General features: G+C 33.1%; 1 protein-coding gene across 2 annotated transcripts in view; it reads right to left on the bottom strand.

The window, feature by feature from the left end:
* The window catches only part of LOC149070152 (uncharacterized), a 65,678-nt gene extending 40,617 nt beyond the window's left edge, over window positions 1-25,061 (bottom strand). The window contains exons 1-2 of one of the 2 annotated variants that reach the window (XM_089250256.1): window positions 24,703-25,061; window positions 18,270-18,395 (exon numbers count right to left, since the gene is read on the bottom strand). In XM_089250256.1, the coding sequence (XP_089106382.1) occupies window positions 18,270-18,395; window positions 24,703-24,855 (279 nt within the window). In that variant the 5' untranslated portion in view covers window positions 24,856-25,061. The remainder of the gene's footprint in view (window positions 1-18,269; window positions 18,396-24,702) is intronic. The other variant, XM_089250257.1, reaches the window with a different exon arrangement.
* Between the last annotated feature and the right edge of the window lie 788 nt (window positions 25,062-25,849).

The following is a 25,849-nucleotide window of genomic DNA, read 5'->3' as shown; positions in this document are numbered from 1 at the left end:
GTAAAATTTTGAAATTGAAGAGACACCGACTTAATTTTTCAAATATCCCTAATAACATCTGATGTTGAGAAATTTGTCTCTGAATAAAACATTATTTGTAGACATTTATATTTTGTGTCTCTATATTTTCCAACCCATTTTTACATTACAAATTGTTTATTTGAAAAATTCTTTTGGTAATTTTTGATGAAATCTAATGTTAAGAATAAATTAACGTGAATACAAAAAAATGACTTTCAAAAACAATGTTTTAAAATAAATTTGTTTTATGTTAATAACATTTTTTTAAGAGTATTTTCCAAGTTTTTAAACCAGCATCATCCTCCAAGCCTTGGTTATCATACATTAGCATTAGGCAGGTTTTTTTTTTCAGTTAAATAAAAAAGTGACCAGGTATTGAAATTCCTCTGTATTTCAGATGTGGCTCCCCTAGATGTGCATTCTTCCATAATCTTTTTTCCCTTCCATCAGACACAGATCACAATTTCTATGGCAGCAAACACTTCCCAATACAGCTGAATGCAATGTTTGATTTTGCACAAATATATATACTCACACTTTGCCACAGAATATTTATCCACAGACAGGTTGGAGCTTGTGTTCAAAGCATGGCACAGTACCCGATCATAATGTTGACCATTCCTTTATAACAACTAGTATGATTCACCCCTTATTTATTTACCCTTTCCTCCCATGTTATTTTTCGTCCAATATAACCTATAAAAGCCCTTCAATCCAACACAACATCCAAACTCAGTCTACCATAGGCCCGTCATTTAGGGGGCTTTCGAAAATACATAAAAAATGGTGTATATATATACACACAAATATATATACATACATTGAGTACATGTGCTTTGCCCCCCCCCCCTGTAAAAAGTTGAAATGACGGCCCTGGTATACCCCACCTGTTTTTCCACAAAGAAATTAAAATCTGTCTTAAGCGAGTTTGAATTCTGTGGCATCGAAGGTCAAGGTCACAGTCAGCTTGTAATGGCGAAAGACACTATAGGATGTCTAATGAATACCTATATGTGTTACAGTTGCACACATATAATCCTCTCCATTTCTTGAAGTCTGATTTTCTCTGAACTGAAATTGAGGAGACAGGGTATGAAAGGTTCTGACCATGACATATTGACACACAGAAAATTATCACTTTCAGTGTGCGCCTGGAATGAACTAGTACAGTATTTTCTATATAGCCAGATAATTTCCAATTGCTTCTTATAATAAGATAGAACATAATAGAATTCTCATAAAAAGCTTATTTTCACCCCGAACTTTCAAAAATTACCTCCATGTCTTTTTTTTTCATGGAATGATGGGGGGGGGGTCGATATAACGATAGTCGAATGTATTATAAAAACCAAGGCAGTCATACAGATGAAAATAACCAAAATGTTGAAGATCTGGTCAGGCAATCTAGGATGTGACTGCTCATGTACCAGGGTTTTAGCTACGGTCACATTTTTCGCAAAAGAAGATCGTAGAATGCGAAAGAAGCGGCAGCCACTTTTGCAAAAATGCATACAGAAGGTACAGAACGAGTAGACATCCAACCATCAATCATTACATTAGCATTGTAGCATTTTGCTAAAGCTTTTCTCTTAATTTTCGCTTTTTTGCAAAAGGAATTTTTCATATAGCTTAAATCCTATCATGTACCCTCACAAGCACCTAAAAGTATTTCTCACAATGGCATCATCATGCAAATTTCACTGCATTCAATTGGATTCAAATATTGTGAAACATTTGAGATGGAAACAATTCCTCACGTTTTCTTGAAACTTGTCCAGCATACTTGTGTTGGGAAAATTTAATTTCCATTTTCTCTAATGAAAATTTCCATTTATAATAACCATACCTGATATCGAAAAGTTAAAACACCTGGAATTTATCAAAGGTACAAATAATTAAAATTTACAATATTTTTCTGCATGAACATTGAAAATTTGATGCTTTTATACATGGGTCATCCTCATGAAATTAGACGAAATCTTGTCCACGGCAGTTTACGCAAAAACATATTAGGTATAGAACTTTTTTTTAATAATTTTCTGCTTAGAACATTTTTAATCTTAAAAATACATTCTTATTTCTAATATATATTTTTAGGATCAACACACTTCCATATTTCACTCTTTTTATAATTTTAAATATTTTTTTTTATCAATACTTTATTGGGCAAATGAAAATCCCCCCCCCCTCCCCCTTTTTTACTTGATATTTCAAATACATATGCTGTGTCACAAGTACTTGTGACAGCAGATGTGCAGCAAGTATTGTAGGACCCAAACTGAAATTTTTTACAGAAAAGTTAAATAAAAATATGATCATTGATCTCATCTTGAACAGCAACAATGGATTTGGCAAACTGCACTTAATCATGGAAAAAAAATTCCCCCCTCTCTTCTTACTTTTCTTTGTGAAAAATATATGCAGTTGAACCCTGTTATAGCTCCCCTCCTTGTAGTGCCATAAATTTTCAGTGAAAAAATGTTCTATATGGGGATTATAATGCAAAAAGCCTGTTTTAAAGCCATCTTAGTATACATCCGAACAACAATTGGTGTTATAACAAGTCAATGTGTCATTTCCAGGGAATTTCCACATTTCACCATCATTTTGCTTTTTCTTTCCTTTTCCGAAAGGAGTTAATGGAATGAAAAAAAAAAATACTCTGTCATCATCGGCCAGCATAACACTAGTTTAGAGCAAATGATTTAAATAATAAAGAATGGAGTGGTCAGGGGACAAAACACATTGAATACTTGAAAGTGTGTAGGGACAAACAATCAATGTATTGAAGATTCATTTATCAATGAATCAAGATTCATTGATAAAGGAAAGTACAATAATTGTACTGCACCAGTTTCTTCAAGATTACCAAGGAAAGTCATTCAACAGTGCATGTTTTTACTCACTGGTCATTACATTTTGATCTGTCATCTCGCTCAATTACTCCATTCAAATTACGTCAAAAGTTGTTCTTTAAATATTTGAAAAACGGAAAATATGTAATCATAAAACCAATATGGACTAAATAATGACACCATTATTTCCCTTGTTTACTTTGTTTTTGTACTTGTAACAATGTACAAAAGAATGACCCATGTATGGAAATAGAAATTGCAGACAATATTTAATAAGTCACTCAGCAAATAAAATATCGATTTGGCACACAGGCCTGTTACATATAGCAAAATTTTCAACTAGTTTTCAATCAAACATTTATTTTTCATACATCCAGCATTACAACAATGTAATGCTGGTATTATTTTCATTTTTTTTTCGTGGAAAATTGTAGGTCATAATTTTGACGTTATTGTTGCTATAAAATTAGGATCTTTTCTGCTTTATTTTAAATTCTATTTTACTCGCACAAAACCTTCTACAGCAAATAAAGAAGAGTTTTTCTTAACAATCAGACCGCAGAAACACACCAAGTAGTGTATACATGTTACCAACTCTGACAATGGCTGTTAAAATGTCATTGTGTATGAGAATGTCAAAAACGAAATGCCTTACTTAAAAAATAATTTAAGCGGTGAACAGTTCAAGTTAATTCAAAGTTCAAAAGACATGAAAAATAATTGAATCATATTACTCTATTGAAAAAAAATTAATTACTTATCTAATTTATCAATACAAGGATCCATAAATTAACCACTAAACTCTATCTCTCACATTAAAGGGCTTGAGAAATCAGAAAAAAAAATTAGGTGCCAACCAAATTTCTCAAGAGCCCAATCATGGTTTTTACATAAGAAAAAGTCTTGAAAATGGTTTTTTTTTCCAACTTTTCTGGGACTTGAATGACTCCTTCCCCCCCAAAGCAGAATGTTTTGCGATGTTCTGCAACGAGCCCTCGGCTGACTGAAAATGTTCTGCGGTAAAAATTTGCATGTACATAATAGCGTTTTTCTACACTATTCTCAAAATTCTTCCAGATTGTTCTGCAACAGCACTGGTTGTTCTGTGACGTACGTCTCACATTTTGGCACATTCTGCTTTGGGGCTCCTTCCTATACTAGAAGGCACTTTATTATGAAATCAGAAAATTGTGAGCCATCCCCACACCGATTTAACAATCGCATATAGAAAATTGTAGGCATAATACAGATTTTCTAGTCACCATGGCACCCAGGATTTTTCAAGCCCTACATATAAGTGATATCTATTAAATTATTTTTAGGCTATACATCTGGAATCTGCACATAAATGTAGAATTTTATTAGCCCAAGATGCTTAATGCTTGCTTACAAAAGCAGTTTGACAGAAGAGAAAAAAAATCACAAAAAAAAAACTTTTCCTGACACAGGAAGATACCTGAGCAATGTTTCAATTTCAGATTTCCATGAATGGATACAAGGTGATCAGCCAGCTTGCTACTGAGAACTAAATTCATTTTTTACTTTCTATTTAAATAGCTCTTAACACAAAATAAAGAAAAAATAAATCAGCGCAGTCAATGATGTATGCTTAAAAAAAGCCCATAAATGTCAACTTTCAATCCTCCAATAAATATTGTCATTAGCAGCAGAAAAACTAATATCATATACACCAGCAGTTCCCAAATAGGGGTCCATTGCCAAATTGTAGAATTATGAAAAAAATTAATGCTAAATTGAAATTATAATATAATATAAATTACTAAAAAGAAACGTTTTCATTAAATTAACATGCAAAAGCATCATTGCAACATTGGTAGACTACAGCAGTAATATTTGACAAAATTATACTTGTGGTGGCAGCTCTCAATAAGAGTATGAAACTTTTTATTTCTTTGTAATCTAGTAGATGGCATTGCTATGGCATCACATTTACAAGAACTGGATAAAATGTCCATTGCTCGAAAACATTCTTGCCGATAGATGGCTTTAGTTTCGATTGCTATAAATGGGGGCCCATGACAAGAAGTATATGGGCAAAACCGCTGATTTACACATAACTTATCTATGCATTATAGTAGCAACACAGATACAATTTGTCATGCCAAATTATGATCCTCATAGTTTATAGAAAAAAACTGGAATATTACATATAAATTTTTAAAAAAAATGAATGATATGCAAATAAAGAAAAAAAAAATTGACTTTGTATAGATTTTCAGAAACTGACATCTGTATGTCAGGGATAATACATCAATATTCAAAATCTAATTACAAACAGTAATTTTCTAAAAATCCAGAGTGAATTTGTTTTACACATATCTGATAATGCTTGCTTTAATGGGCTAATCTCTCATATGAAAGGTCGGGAGGGAAGAACGCTTTCAGTCCAAAAACATTTAAATTAATGTTTGTACGCTTTTGTATATATAGCTCACTAGTGTCTCTCAATCATGAAAAACCAGAGGCAAAAATACTTTCAGTTTGCTGCAATAAGGGATGAAATATATACATCATAAAAGGGTTAAATATTCTTAATCACAGCTCGTTTTTAATCTCCTGGAAAATCTTGTGTTTTATGGACTGAGTTTTTCCCGACCCTTCATATGCATAATATTCATGCAAGTTCATTAATTCCATCTTTTATTTAAACTAGATACAAACTACCTAGGTACAAATTTTCTTAACTGGAGTGGAAGTTATCAACAGCATAAAGAGCTGATGGATCTCAGAACAAAGATTTCCATTAAATTATGTATCTATTCATAAGGAAATATGACTAGGATAAGAAGTATTTATCAAGCCAAGAAAAAAATGAAATAACCTTTTCCACGAAAAAAAATTTGTCTAAGGGATCATTCAAGTATTACGTAAGCAAATTTTCAGCCATTTTTGACCCCCCCGCCCCCCATCAGCAGCTTAGATTATTTCATATCTTCAAAAAGGGGTGGTTAATGACATAAGCAACCTTCAAAACCCCCTCCCCCTTGTCATCAAAAGTCAGCAAAGCCAAACACCCCACCCCTCAATGCTGACGTAATACTTGAATGACCCCTAATTTTTTATACTTAGCGATTACCACAGTGATACTTTTCACTGAAAACATGCATAAAAGAAAATATTTGATTTGAATTTCACTATGATTCAGCTGAAACAAAGAAAAGGATAAGTCTAAATTGACAATTGTTCTAAATTTTATTCCATTCCTGGTGACATGTCAGATTTTCTACAACAGTTTTGCTTGCAAAACAGCAGATATCAAAATTGAGCCTAAAATACCCTGAAGTTGTCACGGGTTTGGAACAATCATGCAGGTAACTGAATATTTAAATATCACTTTTATGGACATCCTCTGGAATCAAAAATAGACGCGAGACTGTTTTAAAAAAATATTTTGTATGATAAATCATAGTTCTGTTTGAAGGGATTCCCACATCACTCTTGATTTCTTCATTGATTATGCATCACCAAACATTGTTCACAAAAAAGTGGCTTGTACTTCTATGTAAATGGCTTCACAAGAAAGCATTATTTTATAAGGGTCAGTTCAACCTTAGATTCGGTTACTCCTGTACTGAATTTTCAATATTGCTCCACATGAAATCGAAAGACAAGTATCATGAACATGCTTATAGAAGTAGACATATCATACACGAATTGTGCATGAAATAAAATTGATTTAATTATGCACCTGTTTCAAATATTGTAAATACTCCTTTGCTTTGAATATTTCACCACAAGTAATATCCCTGCACCTAAATTCAATTATATACATCACAATCATATTCAATGTAAATGGTTCCTTGAATATGATTTCCAAACCCTTCCAAAAAATGAATCCATCATTCATTGATGTATGATATACTTTTAAAATAAAAAAAGACTAAAACACACATTCCTATGCAAACTTTATTTTGCTATCATAAATTCAATACAAATACAAAAACACCAGTGCAAGGTCATGTTTCATATCAAAATTCAAATGTTTTAAAAATCAGATTCTAACCAAGTGAATATCTGGGTACAACTTTTCAACAAGCACAAAAATTTTAAATCTCACTTTATTTTTTGGTAGGCAAAAATTACCTAATATTCTGAATAAGAGTTTTCACAATTAGTTGAACTAATTGTGATGTCTCGGACAATACACAGAAAACAAATTTTTTTTCAGATTTATCAAAGATTTAATAGTAAAACTTTATCAAACTTTTCATGAGGAAAAAAATAGAATTTAATGCAATGAATTTTCTTTGAATTTATTTTGTTTGTTCTGTCAGAATAACTTCGAGAAATCACTCGCGTTTGAATTCCCATACACCTGTGGTTTTATAAAATTTTCAAGCTACAAGCAAATAATAGATCAATTGATTTTAAAGAATTTTTTAGATGAGGACAACACAACAAGCAGTTATAACAATGGGACATAAATGCAAAGAAAACAGTAAACTGAATGTTGTGATGATCAATACTTTGAGAAAAGGTTCGCAAAGGGAAGACTCCGTCAAACCTTGTTAATGTATATCAAGCTTTCTAATTTTCAAACTAATTTTTTAATTTTTAGACAGACGGAAGAGAGCAACTTTGTTACATGGAGATTTGCTACATATAGATTTTTTTCCGTGAATACTGTTCAACCACATATTTTGAAAGTCAAGATAGAGATCTTAACGCCTTTTGATCTACAAATAAAATAAACATTCTGAGAGAGATTTTTTTTTTCAAACCGAGCACAACTCAGGTCTATCGCCATAAGCAATTTACTACCTACTGCTACTAAACCCAGACATGCACCTCATCCATATTCCTTTGCGGAACCTCTAACGAATTGGTACATGCGGGAGTGTACGTGTAGTGAAACGTGAAGTGAAGTTTGTTTCTGTGTAATGCTTGTTATGTGTAGTACTGTCATCTTCCACCAGTTTTTTCTAACTATGAGTGAAGTGTAATGATTGAATAATTAATCGTTGTAGGCCTGTTGCTCTCTGTGGCGAGACTTTTGAATGGGGAGATCGGCTCGCATTTGCGACTCGAAGTTGGGAACCACAGGAAACAAACTTCAGCTGACCACCACTGCAGTGACGGTGGGGTTCGAACCCGGATCCTCGTGACAAGAGTCCGTCATTATTACCACTCAACCACCGCAGCGGCAATTTACTACCTACCTAGTGAGTTGTGCCGGAAGTGTAAGTGTGTGTACCTAACAGTCTGAGTGTGTATCTAGTGTTGTGTGTATGATTTTTCAGTGCTGCCATCTATATCTCAGAAGTGAAGTGAGTGGTGTGCAGTGACTGAATATTTGTACTGTTTGTAGGACTGTTGCTCTGTAGCGAGACTTTTTAACGGGGAGATTGGCTCGCATTTGCACCTTGAAGTTGGGAACCACAGAAAACCAACTTCAGCCGACCACCACAGTGGTGTGGGTGGGGCTCGAACCCGGGTCCCCGCAATGTGAGTCTGTCACTATGACCACTCAACCACCACAGCGACTCTGAGAGAGAATGCTGACTAGCAATGCACATGAATGAAATTTTCTTTGACGTGCACTAGATTTCAATCTCGACTTAGAAATATGCAAATCTGAATTAGCCAATCGAAAAAAATTGACAGCAAACTCCTTTAACCAACTATTCAATGCTTTGAGCACCTAAAAGGTCAGTGAAAATATCACTGCAAAAATGCTCAAAATTTGCAACACTGCCATCCTATTAGGAAAATTTATAAAACGAGACCTCTCAACGTTTGATGAAAATGGAATGCAATAAAAGAGACAAAATAAGATTTTAAAGATTTTTGTAACGCAGAGGAATTTTTCTTGAGCCCTGAAGAACTACAGAACCATTTTTCTTAATAATTTTTTGACATTCTATTTTCGAAAGATGTCCAAGCTCATCACAAACAGTTTCTACCCACAACCTATTGATCGCCAAATTATTGGAATTTCTATAACTAAATGAGAATGGGGGAAAAACTAGAGATGGGACGAATATTTGCCTGTAATTTGGTATTTGGCTGAATAATGCTTAGGTAATAATTACATAAATCAGGATACATCAAACTAATTTAAAAAATTATAATGGAAATTTTTCTCACAAACTAAAACTTTACCAATTATATTTTATAGTGTGGGTATATATATCCCTTTCTCTGAAAGAGGTTACGTCAGAGTGAATTTCTAGGATAAGGAAAACATGAAACTGAAAACAATTTTACTGCAATAAGGTGGAAGTGAGCACGAATGTACAAGGATACATAGGTAATAAGGCGTATGACAATTTACTGGTGAATCATTGACCCTAGAGGCATACTTCCAATTAGAAAACGTATCCAAATAATGTGTAATGCTCAGATATGTTATTCGTGTTTCAAGGGGTTGTATAGTTATTAAAATTAAAAAATTAGCTTATTTTACGGTCTGTGTGCCCAAAAACTCAGTACAAAAGTTGCCCCGACTTTCCTGTAAAACAAAATTCCCAGGGGCCCTGGGCAAAATTCCATGTTATGAAGTGCATTATTAGCCGAGATATTCAATTTTGAAAAAGGGAGGAAGGTGTTAAATGGTATAAACTTTTTACCCCCAAAGCAGAATGTGCCAAAATCCGCGACGTACGTTGCAGAACAATTACTTCTACTGCAGAACAATTTGGAAGAATTTTCAGAAAAAGGGGGAAAAAAACACTGTTACATGCATGGGGATTTTCACCGCAGAACATTTCCAGTCAGCTGAGGGCTCGTCGCAGAACAGTGCTAAACATTCTGCTTTGGGGCTTTTTACCTAATTTTAATGATGATTTTCCCCAACTTTCTTCTATTTCTAGAATTTTAATATCTCAGCTAATGCACTTAGAAACGTGGGATTTTTTTGCTATCAACAGGAGAGTAACAAATCTGAGTACACGTTATTCACATACTTTTTCTAACTGAAAGACTGCTTCTAGGATCAATGGTTCAACAGTAAAATGTCATACTCTGAATATTCTCCTTGATGAATTCTGTGGTGTTTGGTCAGAACATAACTCCAAAATCCCATTTTTGAGATAGAAGCATTTCCATTTAAAAATCAAAAATAAAGAATACACGCAAATACAAATGAAAATATACCTCAGCATGTTTAGCCATACGCACATATTTGTGCATTTATCTCACCTCACTTCTAATTAGTTATAATTAACAAGACTTACTTTTAGATCAAAAAGCCATTTTTTGGAGATATGTTCTGACCACACACCACAGAATTATGTTAAAAATCTCCTTGTGATTTTACTAAAAAAATTGTTTTAAATATTTTGGGCAATGAAAACAGATTTATATTTTGCAATGTAAACAAAACTAACAAAGAAATTTATTATTTAAAATGAAAAGAAATATTCTCGATTGTTCTCAAATTTTTACATCCAGGAGAATATATTCTCGTTCTCTAAGAGCGAGAATATATCACCTCATATCTCTAGTATTGAGCTACTGAAAGAGGCAATAGGGGCAAAGAACATCCAAAGAAGAGAAAATAAGAGAGTGAGTTAATTTTTATTAACATTTAAAGTTTTATAATGCATTACTTGTTGAGAGTAAATAATGGTTGACATTTTCCTAATTAGATATAAAATTGGTAACAAGGGTTGAAATAAAATTGATTCTGTAAGTAGTATTAAAATAATTAAAAATCATTAAATTTAATTGTCAATGTCATGGCAATAAAAATCTTACGATTAGTTTTTAACATTAAATTAATAAATTGTATAATTAAAATTTAATATCAATCATTTGAAATTACCAATAATTTTATTTGCAATTAGAAACACCAATTTAATTTATAACTGTGATGAATTTTCAAGAAAGCTGACATATGTCCATCAAATATTCTACCAAGGCCAAATGACTATTCGTCCCATCCCTAAAAAACCCTAATAGAAACTTTCATATAGTTCCACCAGTCAGACTCTGATCAATTTAAGCAATAAAATTACTTGGAAGTTTAGAATTTAAAATTTATACTTAAAAAATACTTGAGTATACACCCAAACAAAAAAAAAATTATGAAAAATTCATTTAACAAGATGCACCGCTGCACAAACATACAGGAATATCTGCCAAGTCTACTAAACATTTATTTTATCAGTAGCCAAATTGAATTTCCAAATAAATTATAAAAAATGAGGACATCAAAATTAACAATTAAAACAGTGAAACTTCTCTGAAGAAATCACTCCCCTAGCATGAGGAATTCAAGTTATTTTTTTTAGTTATAACTCAATGTGTCATGATATATGTTGAGTTGTTACTTAGACAAATTTATAGATGGCAGCTATCAAGAGTTGAAGACAGTTGAAGTTTATTATGGTTTCATTCAAATTTTTCTTCATATGAGGAGAGCTGATACAAGTTCCTAAAATATTGTGTCATCCCACCCATGTATTTGGTAATCACAGATATATAAATTTTAGGAGGCCAATACCATAATACTAGTTGCCATGGCAACCTGGCACCTGCGGTTTGTCACAAATCGTAAAAAACAAATTAGGCATCAACTAAATTTTATAAGGAAAAATACACAAAACCTGCACCATAATTTTAAACAGTGAATGGATGAATGTTAGTTATGGTCCAAGACCATGGAGTAGTAAATACAAAATTATTTTTCACATCTAGACAGAAGTTTTTAATGACTAATCTACTTGTTGAACCCTCAAACTGAACAAAAGAAAAATTAACAAGCCAAATGGTCCATATATACCCCGCCCAAGTAAGCTGAAAAACTAAACAATTTCTGCTGTGGCAGAATTAGTTATTATAATCTACTACATTTGTATTATTTGGCAATATATTGATGATTCCCTCCTAAAATGAAACCAATTACATGGATGTTGATAGTATTTGCTAAAAAAAAAAGTAGGATGAAACCTACAAAGTAGGAGCCCTATAGTTGGTAAACAGAGAAATTATGAAATTTCATTCTACTATTGAGTGCCACTAATGTTTTTGACCAAATGAATTCATTCAGGGCACAATGCAGTCAGCATCGAAAAGCTCTCTTACATAGGTATTTTTACATTGCTCAGGATTTGATGGCTATTTGCAGTTTTTTCATTCCACATATGCAATCTCTCAAGCAGATTATACTTCTGATCTTGTCAGTGGACTGCCAAGTGAAAATGAAGCCACAAATTACAAGAGCTCAAAAAATCACAATCAAACCTTTTTTAACATAAAATGCAGGATCATATAAAGCTGTTTTTCCAAAAACTTGGTACATAAACAATGTTTTATTGCAAAAATAAGTCAAAGAAAATGAATAGATACTTTTTAAGAAGTTTTAGTGAAGAAAAGAATATTTGATTTTTTCCCATTGCGGACAAAAGAACAGCTATTCACTGTTCAAGATAGTTTGAAACTCCTGTCATTATAATGTCAAGTCATAGAAAATTTGAGAAAAAAATTTATCCACTATATTTATATGGTTATGCTATTCTCCTTAAATTCCAAAAACAACTTTCTCTCTCTACATGTGCTAAATAACAGTAAATTGCATCATGTAAATAAATAAGTCTGGGACTAGAGATGAAAATTTAAACCTACAAAATTCTCAACTACGACAAGAATGCAGATCAAATTTTTCAGCCAAAATTCATTTTAAGAAAAAAAAATCATACCAATTTTATTGAAATGCCGCATTAATAGCTTATTAGCCATTAATGTCCACTTACAGCATGAAAAATAATTTCATCCTCTATTGCTAAAAGGCTACCTCTTTAAAAAGCAGGGATGTAAACAAATTTCAACCAAAGCACTGGCCAAAACTGGTCACGAAGCTGGGCTGGAAGAGATCTCGGCAACGGGATAAGTCCAGTGGCAAAGTTCTGGCGTTCATTCATTCATGGCCAAAACTGGTTTTAATCAGTAAAAAAAACACTAAACTCTTGAAATGGTCTTAAAATTGTAGTAATGGTTTCTCTCTTCATATATTTCAAATTTAAATTTTTACTTTCAACAAGCATCAAAATATTATTGTTGGAAGGGGTTACATCCATTGTGACTAGTTTCAGCCAAGCATAAAATCTGTTTCAATCCCACTGATTGTTATCAGTTTCGACAACTTTGAGTGATTTACTTCAAATGGCTGAAAAGTCAATGGCTGAAAACAGCAACCAGTTTTACTTTACTTTTTAATTTCACAATTAATGTTCTTTGATCTGCTTATAGATATCTTCACATCATACCATATTTTCAGGTATGGTTACAATATGTTAATAAGGACAATATGGTAAAACACAGTAAAAATACTGCGTGGTTTTTACTACGATGTTTAAAACCTGGCCAACCTTGATTTCTACCTATTATTCTTTGATTTTGGACATGCATCAATGTCCTCAATTTTATTACAGATGACAGTAAATCTTATGAATAAAATTTAAAAAAAATCAACATTCGAGTACTCATACTTAATTTCAGTCATTATACTAGGCTAGGCAGTCTAATGAAAATATTTTTTTTTTAGGAATTAATGGAAATAATTTTGATTAAGTTTTGGTTTTGACCACTTAAATTGGTCAAAACTGATACAACCCTTTTAAAAAAGCCAATTTTTTTGTAAAATGGTCTCTTCAAAAATATTTCACTGTATCAGAATACACACAATAATAACTAGTTTTTAAGTTTGCATCAGCCTCAAAAATTCAAACACCATTTATCTCTAAATTGTAAAAAACGGCAAGGTAATCCTGTAAAATTTTATCTTAGCAGCAGTACATGCTTGTTCTAATTCTACCAATGCAATCTATGCATAATTTTACACATTTCAAACAAACTGCATACATCAATTTTCATGACAAACTTTACACTCATCAGAAAGCACTTGCAATATGCAATTATAATGCAAAAATTATTTTTAAGCTATAAAATAGTTCATTCATAGCTAACATTTAAAACAGGTTTTGAATCACAGAATTGTCAAGAAATTTAATGTTTGACACATTAAATACAAAATTCTTTTCAACCCTCATCAAAAGCATTATAATGACATATGGTGTTAACTATAACTATGAACTTTTCACCCAGTGCCTTCCAAAAGTGTTTCCATGTTTATTGCTGCATAATTGGTTCAAAACCTAGCTTTAAGATTTGGTTAAAAATGTTTGTAGCTGGATCAAGATATAATTAAGTCCTCAAGGTAAATATTTGCCAAATCCAATTACAAGGAAACAAACTGCTGTCTAGGGGACTTTATATTACTACTACCAATTAACCACACATGCATCTCGTGAGCATTCCTCTGACGAATTTCAAGCAAATTCGGTGCATGTGTAATATAAGTGTTATGTACTTAATGTGAAGTTTGTATCTGAGAAATGTATGCAGTTTTCACAGCCAAGAGTATATTTAATCATTTCCCTGACCAAAACTCCAGAATGAAATAGGCCATCCTATACCATATTTTAATAGTATATATATACTACAATTGGGTCCCAAAAGTAAGAGTAAATGAATATTATAATAAAGATATATCTTCAACCTTTTTCCAAGTGTTACACTAAAAAAATAAGGGGGTTCCTTACACAATTAAAATACGGTAATTTAAAAAAAAAAAAAAGTTTCAACCTTCCAAATATTTTAACATTTCCCCTAATCATTTTTCATTTACCGGATTTCTCCCTCCCCCCCCCCAAGACTTTCTAGGCTGCTGAGATCCCCTGCAATGTTCTTTTGGAATATGCGTAGCGAGCCTAATGTGAAGTTTGTTTCTGTGTAATGCTTGTTATCTGTATGCTAACGCTTTTCTTAAAATTCTACCAGATTTCAGCATATTCTGCTTTGGGGATAAAATATCTCTTACTAGCAGACTAACAGTTTTTGATTTTAAAACTACAAAAACCAAGGGACAATGTATGTTGCCACATAGAGAAGCATCCTCACAGATGAGAAATTAACTGGCAGTAGGCAAAAAAGTTTTCAAACCTTTGGAAGAATTTCAAGGCATGAGAAAATATATTACATCAGATTTAATTTTGTTTTGAAATTCAGTCTCAACATTTAAAACATTTCACTTGTGCAATTTACGAATCTTACATAAAGAATATGCATGGGGTTTGAACCAACTATAATTAATACAACTTAAAACACACACACAGAAAAAATATATCTACAGCTAAGTTTTAAAAAAATTTTCCTTTTTATATTGACCAAAAAAAAACACCAAAAATTTTTACAACATCTCACCAAACCAAAATACTGGCAAAAATTTCATACTGTAGGTTAATAAAGCCTTTGATGCAAACACACATTCATGAATAAGTTGAGTTACAAATGAAAATATTTGGTGTGCTTGGTGAATCCTAGATTGACCTTAATGATATTTCAGAGTTAACGGCTAAATCTGCTTGATTATTTCCGACTTTGCAGGTCACTGGGAACCATGTATCAATGTGACAAAGGTGTTTTGCGTTTTTTTTAGATTTTTGATTAATCCAACTCCTTCTCATAGTTACAGAATTGTGTATTCAAGGAATAAATCTGTATGTCAGAGATAAAGAGCACCATGTCACAAAAGGGAAATGTTACAAGAGAGCTGTTTAACGATTTTCTTTAGTAGGAGAGAGTAGGTAGGAATGGGACACTTTTCACAAAAATATTTTTAGGAGGGACATGGGTATGGGAGGAATGGGACAATCATTAAAAGGGAAATTTTACAAATATTGGAGCGAGATAAATTCAAATTAAATTAAAAACCTATTTAAACCACAACCCCAATATTTACAAATCTTTGAAAAATTATATGCCTGTAGCCAGATTTAAATAGAATAATCTCCTACTATATAGAAAAATTTGAAAAAAAAGTATCTGTTTAACTAGAAATGTATTAAAGATTCGTTAAAAAGAATAAAGACTGCATCTGAACAAGTCAAATGCCTCTGAGTACAAGAAAAACTATTAAATTGTCACAGTATCAAATATTTTCAAACTACTGAGCCAATGAAACTAATTAAATTGAGGATGCCCATTCCTACTTCTAGTAGGTTCACAAAAAAAGGAGTCTTAAATACAAACCACATAGTTTTTAGGCTGAATTCAAATGCTTGAATTGATTCGAAGAGAGAAAAAATTGAACTGTTTCATAAAATTAAATGTATTCACTTAATTTGAATACTGAAAATTGATTTTTAATTTATTATACAGAAAATTTTTATAAGCCACTGTCCCATAACTCTATCCCTTTCTATGGAGCTTGCTGTTTTATAAAGTGCATCTCTTATTTATTGCAATATGACTGTGTCCTATACCTTTGTGGACTATATAACAAAAGTACTGAAAATTAATAGTGTGGACATAGTATTTTATATCTCATATTATATATTTCACCTCCAGCATATGGAATTATAAAATGTATCTATGTACCACAAGTGCATGACATAGCTGCCAACTTTGGAGAATGAAAATTCAAGAGTGTCTTCGTGGGGATCCAAATTCTGTACAAAAAAGAATGTAAAAGTGATCTTTTAAAACATTTTAGGGATTTCCCAAAAGTAAAAAGGAATTTTAGGAATATTTTCCCGTTGCAAAAATTGTGACACCATACAAGCCATTGCTAATCATGTACAACCAGTAAGTATAAAGTCCTTTGGTTAAATTAATTACCTCTAAAAAATAAAATCTTGCAAACGTTGGGCCCATAACAGGACATATGGATAAAGCAGATACACACGATTGTGCCAATTTTAGATTTAAAAAGACCAGATTGACACTTGCTGACAGGCAAGTTTTGTGTTTTCTCCCTAAAAATGAACTTTTTTGTGATTTGATGAAATTGTGACAATTTACACAAAGCTTATGAAACAGTTTCTTTTGGGTAAATTCTTGGGGAATAATTTTTTCCCTAAATGTAGGGATTTTTACAATCACGGCAAAATTTGAGATATAAAAGAATTTTTCGGGAGCCTGGAAGATAAAATACCATTGATACTCAAAATATATATGCCACGATTATTTACATTATTGTACTTTGTGCAAATGTACCTTTATGTACCTTTAGAATGCTGCGCTTAGATTTGATGCTGTCGTGAGCATTTATTTATTTATTCAATATTGTTTGACCAAGGCGCCTATACAAGAGGATGCAGAAGATATGCATGACAAAAATTACGATTGGTGGTACAGGAAAATTTGGAAATCCTAGTACAATCTACAATATTTGGTGGTAGGTTGTTCCAGTTGATAATAGTTCTTGGGAAGAAACTAAATTTGTGACAATCTGAAGACGCAAAGATGGGCTGTAATTTTTGGGAATGATTGAGTCTAACAGAAAAATGTGAGGGTTTAATTAGAATGTTAAAAGTGTCGATATTAAAAAAACCCATGGAAGACTTTGAAAAGAAAAAAACGAGAGAAAAGAGAGGAGAGTGGTTAGATATTGAGTTGGCGCTTGAGCTCCGATATGACGACAGATGAAGACCAACAGTTCAAAACGAAGCTAGTAGACTTATTTTGGATAGATTCTAATTTGTCCATGTTAGTTTGGGTATGGGGAGTCGCAGGCTTCACAGGCATAGGAGAGAACAGGGAGAATATAGGTCTGGTAGCACAGGTGAAAGACATGACGGGTGGAATTTTTTAAGGTTACGACGAAGGAAAGAGTTTTTGGAGACATTAAAAATATAATTAACGTGAAGATTCCAGGGGAGATCGGAAGAGATTATAATGCCCAGGTACTTATAATGGGAAACCTCAGAGATCAAAGAATTGTTTAGAGTAAGAGAAATCGTGGGGAATTCTTTTACAGGTAACTTTCATAAAAAACTTGTTCCTGAGAGTATGACCCAGGAAAAAGTCAGAAAATTTAATCAAGTACCAAACAAACATATATACAGGATATCCTGTAAGTCCTGACGCACTCTTTATCTCATGAACCGGTCATCACATAGAGGTATGGTTTCAATTTGAAAAATTCTCAAAATGTGTTTAAAAAAAATTGTTGCCCTGTTTCTCGTGGGATCAACAAATAAATTCACGGTTAAGTGCAATATTTGCTGAGTGTCGATATTTGAATTCAAAAATTAGGGAAAAGTTAGGAAAGAACTGCATAAATAAGAGAAAGGAGCATTGTCCGTTGGTTTATGCTGTTCTTTCTCACTTTTCTGCAATTTTTGAATTCAAATATGTATTACTAAGTATTACTGATAGATTGGACTGAGGGAGAGGTTGAACACATACTGGAATCTACTGCAGCATACTAAAATCTAGAAATAATTTTTTTTCGTACTCTTCTCATTCTTTCCAATCAGGCAATTTGGACATAAAAGTTTAAATCTGTGTGAAACATGAAAGGCTTTATTTACATGTTCAAATAAAACGACTGAAGAAAAACATTTTCTTTTGAAAAAAAAACCAAACCTTTTCAAAAACAGAAGTAAATATTGAGGCGATGCTTTGACTGAAGAGCGTGAAATACTGCTTTCCAATATTCTTAATAATGGAATCGATAAGGTAAAGAACTGGCAGCTTCGTCTCTGGCGAAACCTGTAACAAAAGAAAAGCTAATATGAAATCAGACGATTCATATAATTAACTTCTGTCAACATACAGGCAGAGAAGTCTAATGACTACTTGTTGAACCCTCAAACTAAGCAAATGAAAAATTAATAAACCATCCAATGGTCCACATACACCCCCTCCCTCCCCAAATAACTTTAAAAATGTTACAATTTCTGCTTTGGCAGAATCATTAATTGAAATCTACTAATTTGTATTTGGCATTATATCAATGATTCCCCCCTCCCTCAATTAAAATCAATTATATGAATTTTGTATATAGGTTTTGGTACGAAAAGTAGAACAAAACCAAGAAAGTGTTTTTACCACAAAATAAGAAAAGTAAGACGAGTGGGAGCCCCGCAATTATTTTTTAAATTTAAAATAAAATAGAAAGTTCACCTAAAGCACCTGCTACACTTAGGCTGAGATTAATTACACTATAAAAGTTCAATAAAAGATTTTTGCAAAACTTGAAAAAAAAAACCCCACCAATAAGTCTATTGGGTATATTCGCTCAAATGTAACTGATGTGCTTATTTCACAGCTGTCAACTTTGGAGAATGAGAATGCTGGAGATTTTCGTGTTTATCTGAATTCCGTATGAAAACAAATGTAAAAGGGATCTTTTGAAACATTTTAGGTTTTTTCCCTAGAAAAAGGGAAATTTTAGAGATATTTTCCCATTGCAAAAACTGTGACACCATTCAAGCCATTGCCAATTATGGCAAACCAGTAGGTTGAAGTCCTCTGGTTAAATACTTCTCAAAAATCAAATCTCACAATCCAAAAAATCTGTCGGATAATGCAGATAAACGCAATTGTGCCAAATTTGGATTTCAAAAGGATGAATGGCTAATTTTAGGTTTTCTCCCCAAAAAAATGGATTTTTTTTTTTTATGATTTGACAAATGGTGACAATTTACACAACGCTTATGAAGCAGCAGTCTTTTTTTTCCCACGTAAATTCTTTGGGAATAATTTTTTCCCTAAATGTAGGGAATTTTTACAATCACAGGTGAAATTTGGGAGATATAAGAATTTTTCCGGAGTCTGGGAGATAGAGTAGGAATTTGGGAGCATCCGGAAAATCCAGGAGACTTGGCAGCTATGTTATTCGTTGAACTTTTCCGGTTTCATAAATGAACTTTTGTAAAACTTTTAGTGTAATCCTGGCCTTAGAACCTCCTACAGGATCGTGCATGAAAAATAAAATGTGAAGTAGAAAAAATATGACATTTATAACAAACTAAAGAAATTTAAATAGTTATAGGAGTGATATTAATTTACTATCAGATTTCCAGCTTAAAACCATCAATTCGTTGAAACAAACATTAAAGAAAGTTGCACCTTCTGAAAGATTTTTTTGATTTTGTTAGTTTTTTTAATATGTTTGTATCATGAAAAGAAAAATCTAAAGGTTCCCACATAACATTTTGAAACTTGGAGGTTTCAGACAGTTTATCCAGCGTGTCCTATCCAAAACCCCAACTCTGGGTACAGATATTCTGGAGGGGGAAGGGCAAAATTTTTTTTATCTACAGCTACTTCTAAACAAAAGCTAATAGACAACAAGCTCTTGATAACCACATGTTATCAGTACTCTGACCGCAACAACCCCAAAGCATAATATGTGGAACAATCAGTGCTGCTGCTGAACACCCCTGCAATCTTGATAAGAATTTCAACAAAAAATTCTTTTCTGTAGAAAACACTGTTTGAATTTTTACCGCAGAACAACATTTTCAGTCAGCAGAGCGCTCGTTACAGAACAATGCAAAATATTTTGCTGGGGGGAAAGGTGATAGCTATATTACAATCCAGCGCTTGACAAATCCTAGGTGCCAGGTCACCGTAGTGACTAGGAAATTGATATTGGCACCTATAAAGTTTTTCTATATGCAATTGCTACATTTGAGTCTAGGACAGAGCTGAGCAGATTAAAAAAATGTAGGTACCAGACAAATTTGTTTGGAGCCAAGAATGGTTTTCACTCAAAATAGTTTTAAATAATGTTTCTGGGGAACTTGATGTCCCTCCAATGTTAAAAGACGCACTGCCAAAAAAAATTCTCGCAAGAAATTCGACTGGTGCCTCAATTATATGATTTGCCATACCCTGTAATAATTCCCATTTTCTATGTGACACTATCTGGGTTGCTATTTCTTTTTTCTACTAGTTATTGTCTGAAAGTGATGTCACCTTTGAAAGTTTGCTATTACAATAGGCTTTACCCCAAATTTATCAAATCCATTAAGACATGCACAAACATTTGTTTTTTTTTCTGTTCATTTATACATTGTATTGTACATACTATTCCCCAATACGTCATTTGGAATTTTTTCTAAGGATTACATATCCCTTACTTATTCTGGAATACCTCAAAGCAGAATTGTTTGCATTGTTCTGCAAGGAGCCCTCAGCTGAAAGAAAATGTTCTGCAGTAAAACTTCCTCAGTTTTGTATGCAGAAGTGTGTTTTCCTTAAAATTATTCCCGAGATTGTTCTGCAACATATGTTAAAGTGAGGGTTGGTTTTTGGTTTAAATAGCATTCACTAAAAATAGAATTTCTGGAAAATCATCCAAACTACTAATAATTAAAATAAAATGTTTATTAATTTAATTAATACTATTCTCACATTAATTAATTTACAAATATTTTTTACAGAAATCAAATTTTGCATTTTAATAATTTTTTTCGTTACCTCAAAGAATTATTTTGTATTTGAAAATTTGTAATGCTATTATCAACCATATAATAATAATTTTTCCAGTAATTTTCAATATGCTTAATTAGAAAACTACTTTGTAAAACTGTGATGAGAACTAGGTACTGTTTAATAGAGCAAAATTAATGCAGATTAATTATATACAGGGTGGTCATAATTAAGTTTCCATTTCAAAACACTAAATTAAGAACCACTGATTTAGAATGACTTGAAAATTTGCATGAACGTTCCTGAAGCAATAGTTTTGTATAGCAAAAAGGAGGGGCTTATCTGGGCTTAATTAGCATCGCACAATTTCATAATTCATGGAAACATTAAAAAAATGATGTCACTTAACAAGCAACTATAATTCACACAGAAAATGCTGAATATGTTGACACTGTATTCAGGCTATGTGAGGTGGAAGTGCAAAAAGTTTTGTTCAACAGATCAGAGTATGCCATGATGTATGCCAGAGTATGGTAATGATGTGGATGTGCTTACAATTCACCAAAGTTTGCAATCCTACCAGTGTGCATAACATTTTAAAGAAAGACAAGACACCCCCCCCCCCCCACAAGCCAAAAGTTGCAACTGTAACGTCTGGTGAACTGACAGCCGGCCACGGACGATAACGTGTCATCATGTTATCGTCAAATAGTTTTTCAGAAACTGCGTTGCTGATGTTGCAATGTGCATCTTGATAAAAGTTGTGCTATTCACACACTGATGCTATTGAAGTGCAAAAATATGATTCCACAAAATAGATTATACCACTGGCTAAGTATAGCTTCATCTACTTGTATATTTGTGTTTTTTTTTTCGTCAAAGAAAATTCCATTGCTTCAGGAGCACCCATGCAAATCTTCAAAGTCATTCTGATTCTTATTGTAGTGTTTAGAATAAGAACTTTAATTATAATCACCCTGCACATAGCTGATTATTTTTCATAAAAAAATCACTTGCCAAGTTTTATAAAAACACTTTTATCGTATAATCCCGGCCTGAGACCAGGATTACACTATAAAAGTTTTATGAAAGTTCTCTTAGAAAACTTGAAAAACAACCAATAAGCCTGTTGGTTACAATTGCTTGCATTTTCACATTTTATAAAAGAACGTTTATCAAGCTTCTATATTGTAATACTGGCATAAGAATGTTTTGTTTTATTGTTAAGTTTTTTTTTATCTTTTTTTAACAACCACAGTATTATCTGTTTTTGGAGATGTATGGGTGATTTTTTCCCCCCGCAAGAAAGACATTTGAAAACACGAGAAGTCACCAAGAGTGAAACTGAGTCATCATACTTTGTGGCATTTTTCTGCTATAGAAAAAAAAATCACCAGTATATTGTCCAACATGTTGTTTCAACGTATTTTTGTGGTGGCATATATATTTGTTTTCTAGAAACTAATGATTTTCTACATCTTGTATTGTGTGTCATTATATGTGTATTAAATCTACAATTTGTGAGAAAATCATAGCCAATCTAATTTTATGTGACTACACTTGTGTTCAGCACACCAAATTACATAAAATTACTCATGTATCGAACACAGAAAATCTATCAAAATTTGTTGTGTTATCAGAATAGAGATCATGGATGACCAATATCTGGTACAAAACTATCTGACTGGCCATATGTCCCCCCCCCCCCCGACAAGGTAAAATTATAGTGTGAATCAGGGTTTAAGATAGATAGATAAAAAATTCCTTTAGCAAAAAAAGCAAAAATGAGAGGATAAAAAGAAGATAGCAAAATGCTACAATGCTAATGATTGATAGTTAGATGTCTATTTGTTTTGCTACCTGTATGCATTTTTGCAAAAAAGACTACTACTTCTTTCGCATTTTGCAAAAAATGCAACCGTAGCTTAAACCCTGGTGTGAATTAAATTTGTGATTATTTGAGTTATCAGGTCCAACAGGCAACAAGTGCTCAGCTAACTGGAAATGTTCTGCACCAAAAATTCCCAGTGTTTTCTACATTTTCCTTGAAATTCTGGATTGTTCTGCAGCAGCACTGATTGTTCTACGACGTGCATCACAGGTTTTAACATAATCTGCACTGCTGCTGTTAATGAACTATTTACATTATTCGTCGGCAACAAAAACCACTTACAATGCCTATACCATATAACCTTCTCAAGCACACACAAATCCCTCATAAAAAGTTTCAATATTTTTTCCCCCATCACTTTGTTGGGCAAGTTGACAAGTTTTTGATTCTGATAATCACACATGCATCTCGTGCTACCAGTGCATAAATGAATTCATTGTAATAATCCATGCGATCACACAAGGTGACATTGGAAGAGTGCCAAATTAGGGGTAGAAAAAAAATTAAAGGGGAATTTAGAAGAAAAATTATCTAAAACTCGAACTATGAATGTAGTGGGGATGAAATAATTTTGCAGAAAAAAATAACTTCTGATGCACTCATCCAGCTCAAAATGCAACCAGATAAACATCAAAGACAAAATTTCCTAGAAGCGGGTTTTCTGCACCGCGTGCAACATGAATCGCCCAGTGCAACACACCTTCCACTCACCAACAGGAAAAGCAGTACTTTTTACTACACAGTAGTTTTACTACAGAGAGCAACGAATCTCATGTCAGTGTTTCACATCAGGTGTAATTGGCCAACTGCTTCTGGATGTCATATGCATACTACACAGAAAGTTTTACAGATTTTCTCTTTACTTTTGTTTTCTTTTTTCTGTCTTCCTCTTATAATGTGAATAATGACAAAAATAAGTGTACGTGCAGACAGCAGAACAGATGATGCTCTAAGCTAGGAAAACAAAAACGTGTGGCACTGGGTTCTCAAACTGCGTGCCGCGTTGCCCTGGTGTGCCTCCAACTTTTGTCTGTTAAGAGAATTACATTATCAAAGAGATTCTTTGTTAAACTGCTCTGGGGAGCCAGCGGAGCTCATGGATAAGCATTGAAAAGGAAAAGAAGACACTGCGGGTGGGCAAAGTTTGAGAGCTGCTGATGTAACGTGAGAAAATTACCTATTAATGTGGATGTGAAGTGCTCCTATTCGGTTCACGAGCCGCAGAAGAACCTGCCCCTAGGAAAACCTGGCTGAAGTGTCAGTTTATAAAGTGGAGAACAAAACCCAGGGTAAAAATTTAACGACTTAATTGCCTATGTTCCTCCATATTGCTCGCGGCATGTACAAATCTACGTTTTCCAGGTAATTTAACTGAAGCGGCCCGTAATGTTGCACGTAACTACAGTGGCCCTCAAACAGAAGGAAGCTCACTGCCCCTGATGTAGATAATGATACTACCAACTACCATCACATTTACCCACTCAGTAACTCCTTCCATATGGAAGAGGAAAAACACAACCATTTAACTGCAATTGATTTATTAATCATATTTTTAACATTTATAGGGAGAATGGTGAATAACAAATGGCACATTCACATAGAAATTGCAATAAATATTTTTTTTAAAAATCGATTGTTTTTAGAGGTTTGGTTTCTTCCTGTTGAAAGGTATAGACTATAACACATCACACGTTGAATGTTTACCACATGGTAAAACATGACTTAAGTCGAAAATGGAAGGCTTACCGAATGAATGTGTTCAATAATAACTTTGACGATCTGTGGAGCATATTGGATGTTTTCCTCCGCCAACATGGTCATGCAGCTTATTGCGGGCTTGCTGTTGCAATTCAGGTCAGCCAAGGACGATTTATAATCTGCGGCGTAAGCATCTCCCATTTCCGAACAAGCACCGCAACGTCTCGGCTATTGAAGCGCGATCTCCAAGCGAAATTCGTACGTCCCACACACACTTAATAACCAACATCAACGCGCACAATACTCAAAAGAAAATCCTGCCACAAACAGGAAAATGGCGGACTACCAACAACATCATGCAAAAAGGCTGATGGAGATTGCAACTGTACTCTCGCCCTCTTTCATCTGCTGTTTTTTTTGTTTTTTTTTTCAAATCCAGGGGGATAACGGTAACGTCTATGGAAAAAAAAAAATCAAAAGATTTTGGCATTTTATTACATTAAATGAAATTCATTTACCATATCTTTATTTGAAAATAAATAAATTTATTATCAGACGAAATTAAGTGATATTCTCCGATATTTCATATCACTTTGCACAATCGTGACCATAATTCATCAAGTAAAAACGGGACAAATGTGTGCGAAATACAACAGCACATCAATGTAGAACCCCTTTATACTTAACTTAAGTGAAGTGTACTTAACTTCAATATAGCAGCAATAACACTTACTTATACTTAATATTCAGTATGAGGAAGGCGTCTTACATCAATGAGGCTTTTCGAATAGACGTCATAATCATCATCAGCATCATTTCTGAGAGACATACACTCAGAGTGACCATATTTCCTCGAGAGAAATACGGGAAATTGGGATTCCAAATACGGGACTTGGCCAATTAACGCCAAAAATGACGCCAAATCCAGACAAAGTTGGCAAATATTGTTGAAATTACGGAAAATCACAATGGCAAGAAATGATGCATTGCTGCAATTGCAGTGGATTAAAATGAATTCCACGAAAAACAAAACGTTATCCAAAACAAATGTGAGAGATTAATATTCTCATTTATAGTCGTAATCATCACAATATAATTTATGAGTTGAAAAATAATTTCAATCTTTGACTTCAATAAAGATTAAAAATTCAAGTAGACTTCGTGCAAAATACGGGAAAAACCGGTACACTTTTGC

Source organism: Pholcus phalangioides, unplaced genomic scaffold (assembly GCF_987345545.1).
Source record: "Pholcus phalangioides strain wild (caught in Gottingen) unplaced genomic scaffold, Ppha-v1.0 ptg000022l_1, whole genome shotgun sequence".
NCBI classification, from domain to species: domain Eukaryota; kingdom Metazoa; phylum Arthropoda; class Arachnida; order Araneae; family Pholcidae; genus Pholcus; species Pholcus phalangioides.
The sequence above is the reverse complement of the archived record's forward strand: the minus strand, read 5'-3'. Positions and strand labels throughout refer to the sequence as shown.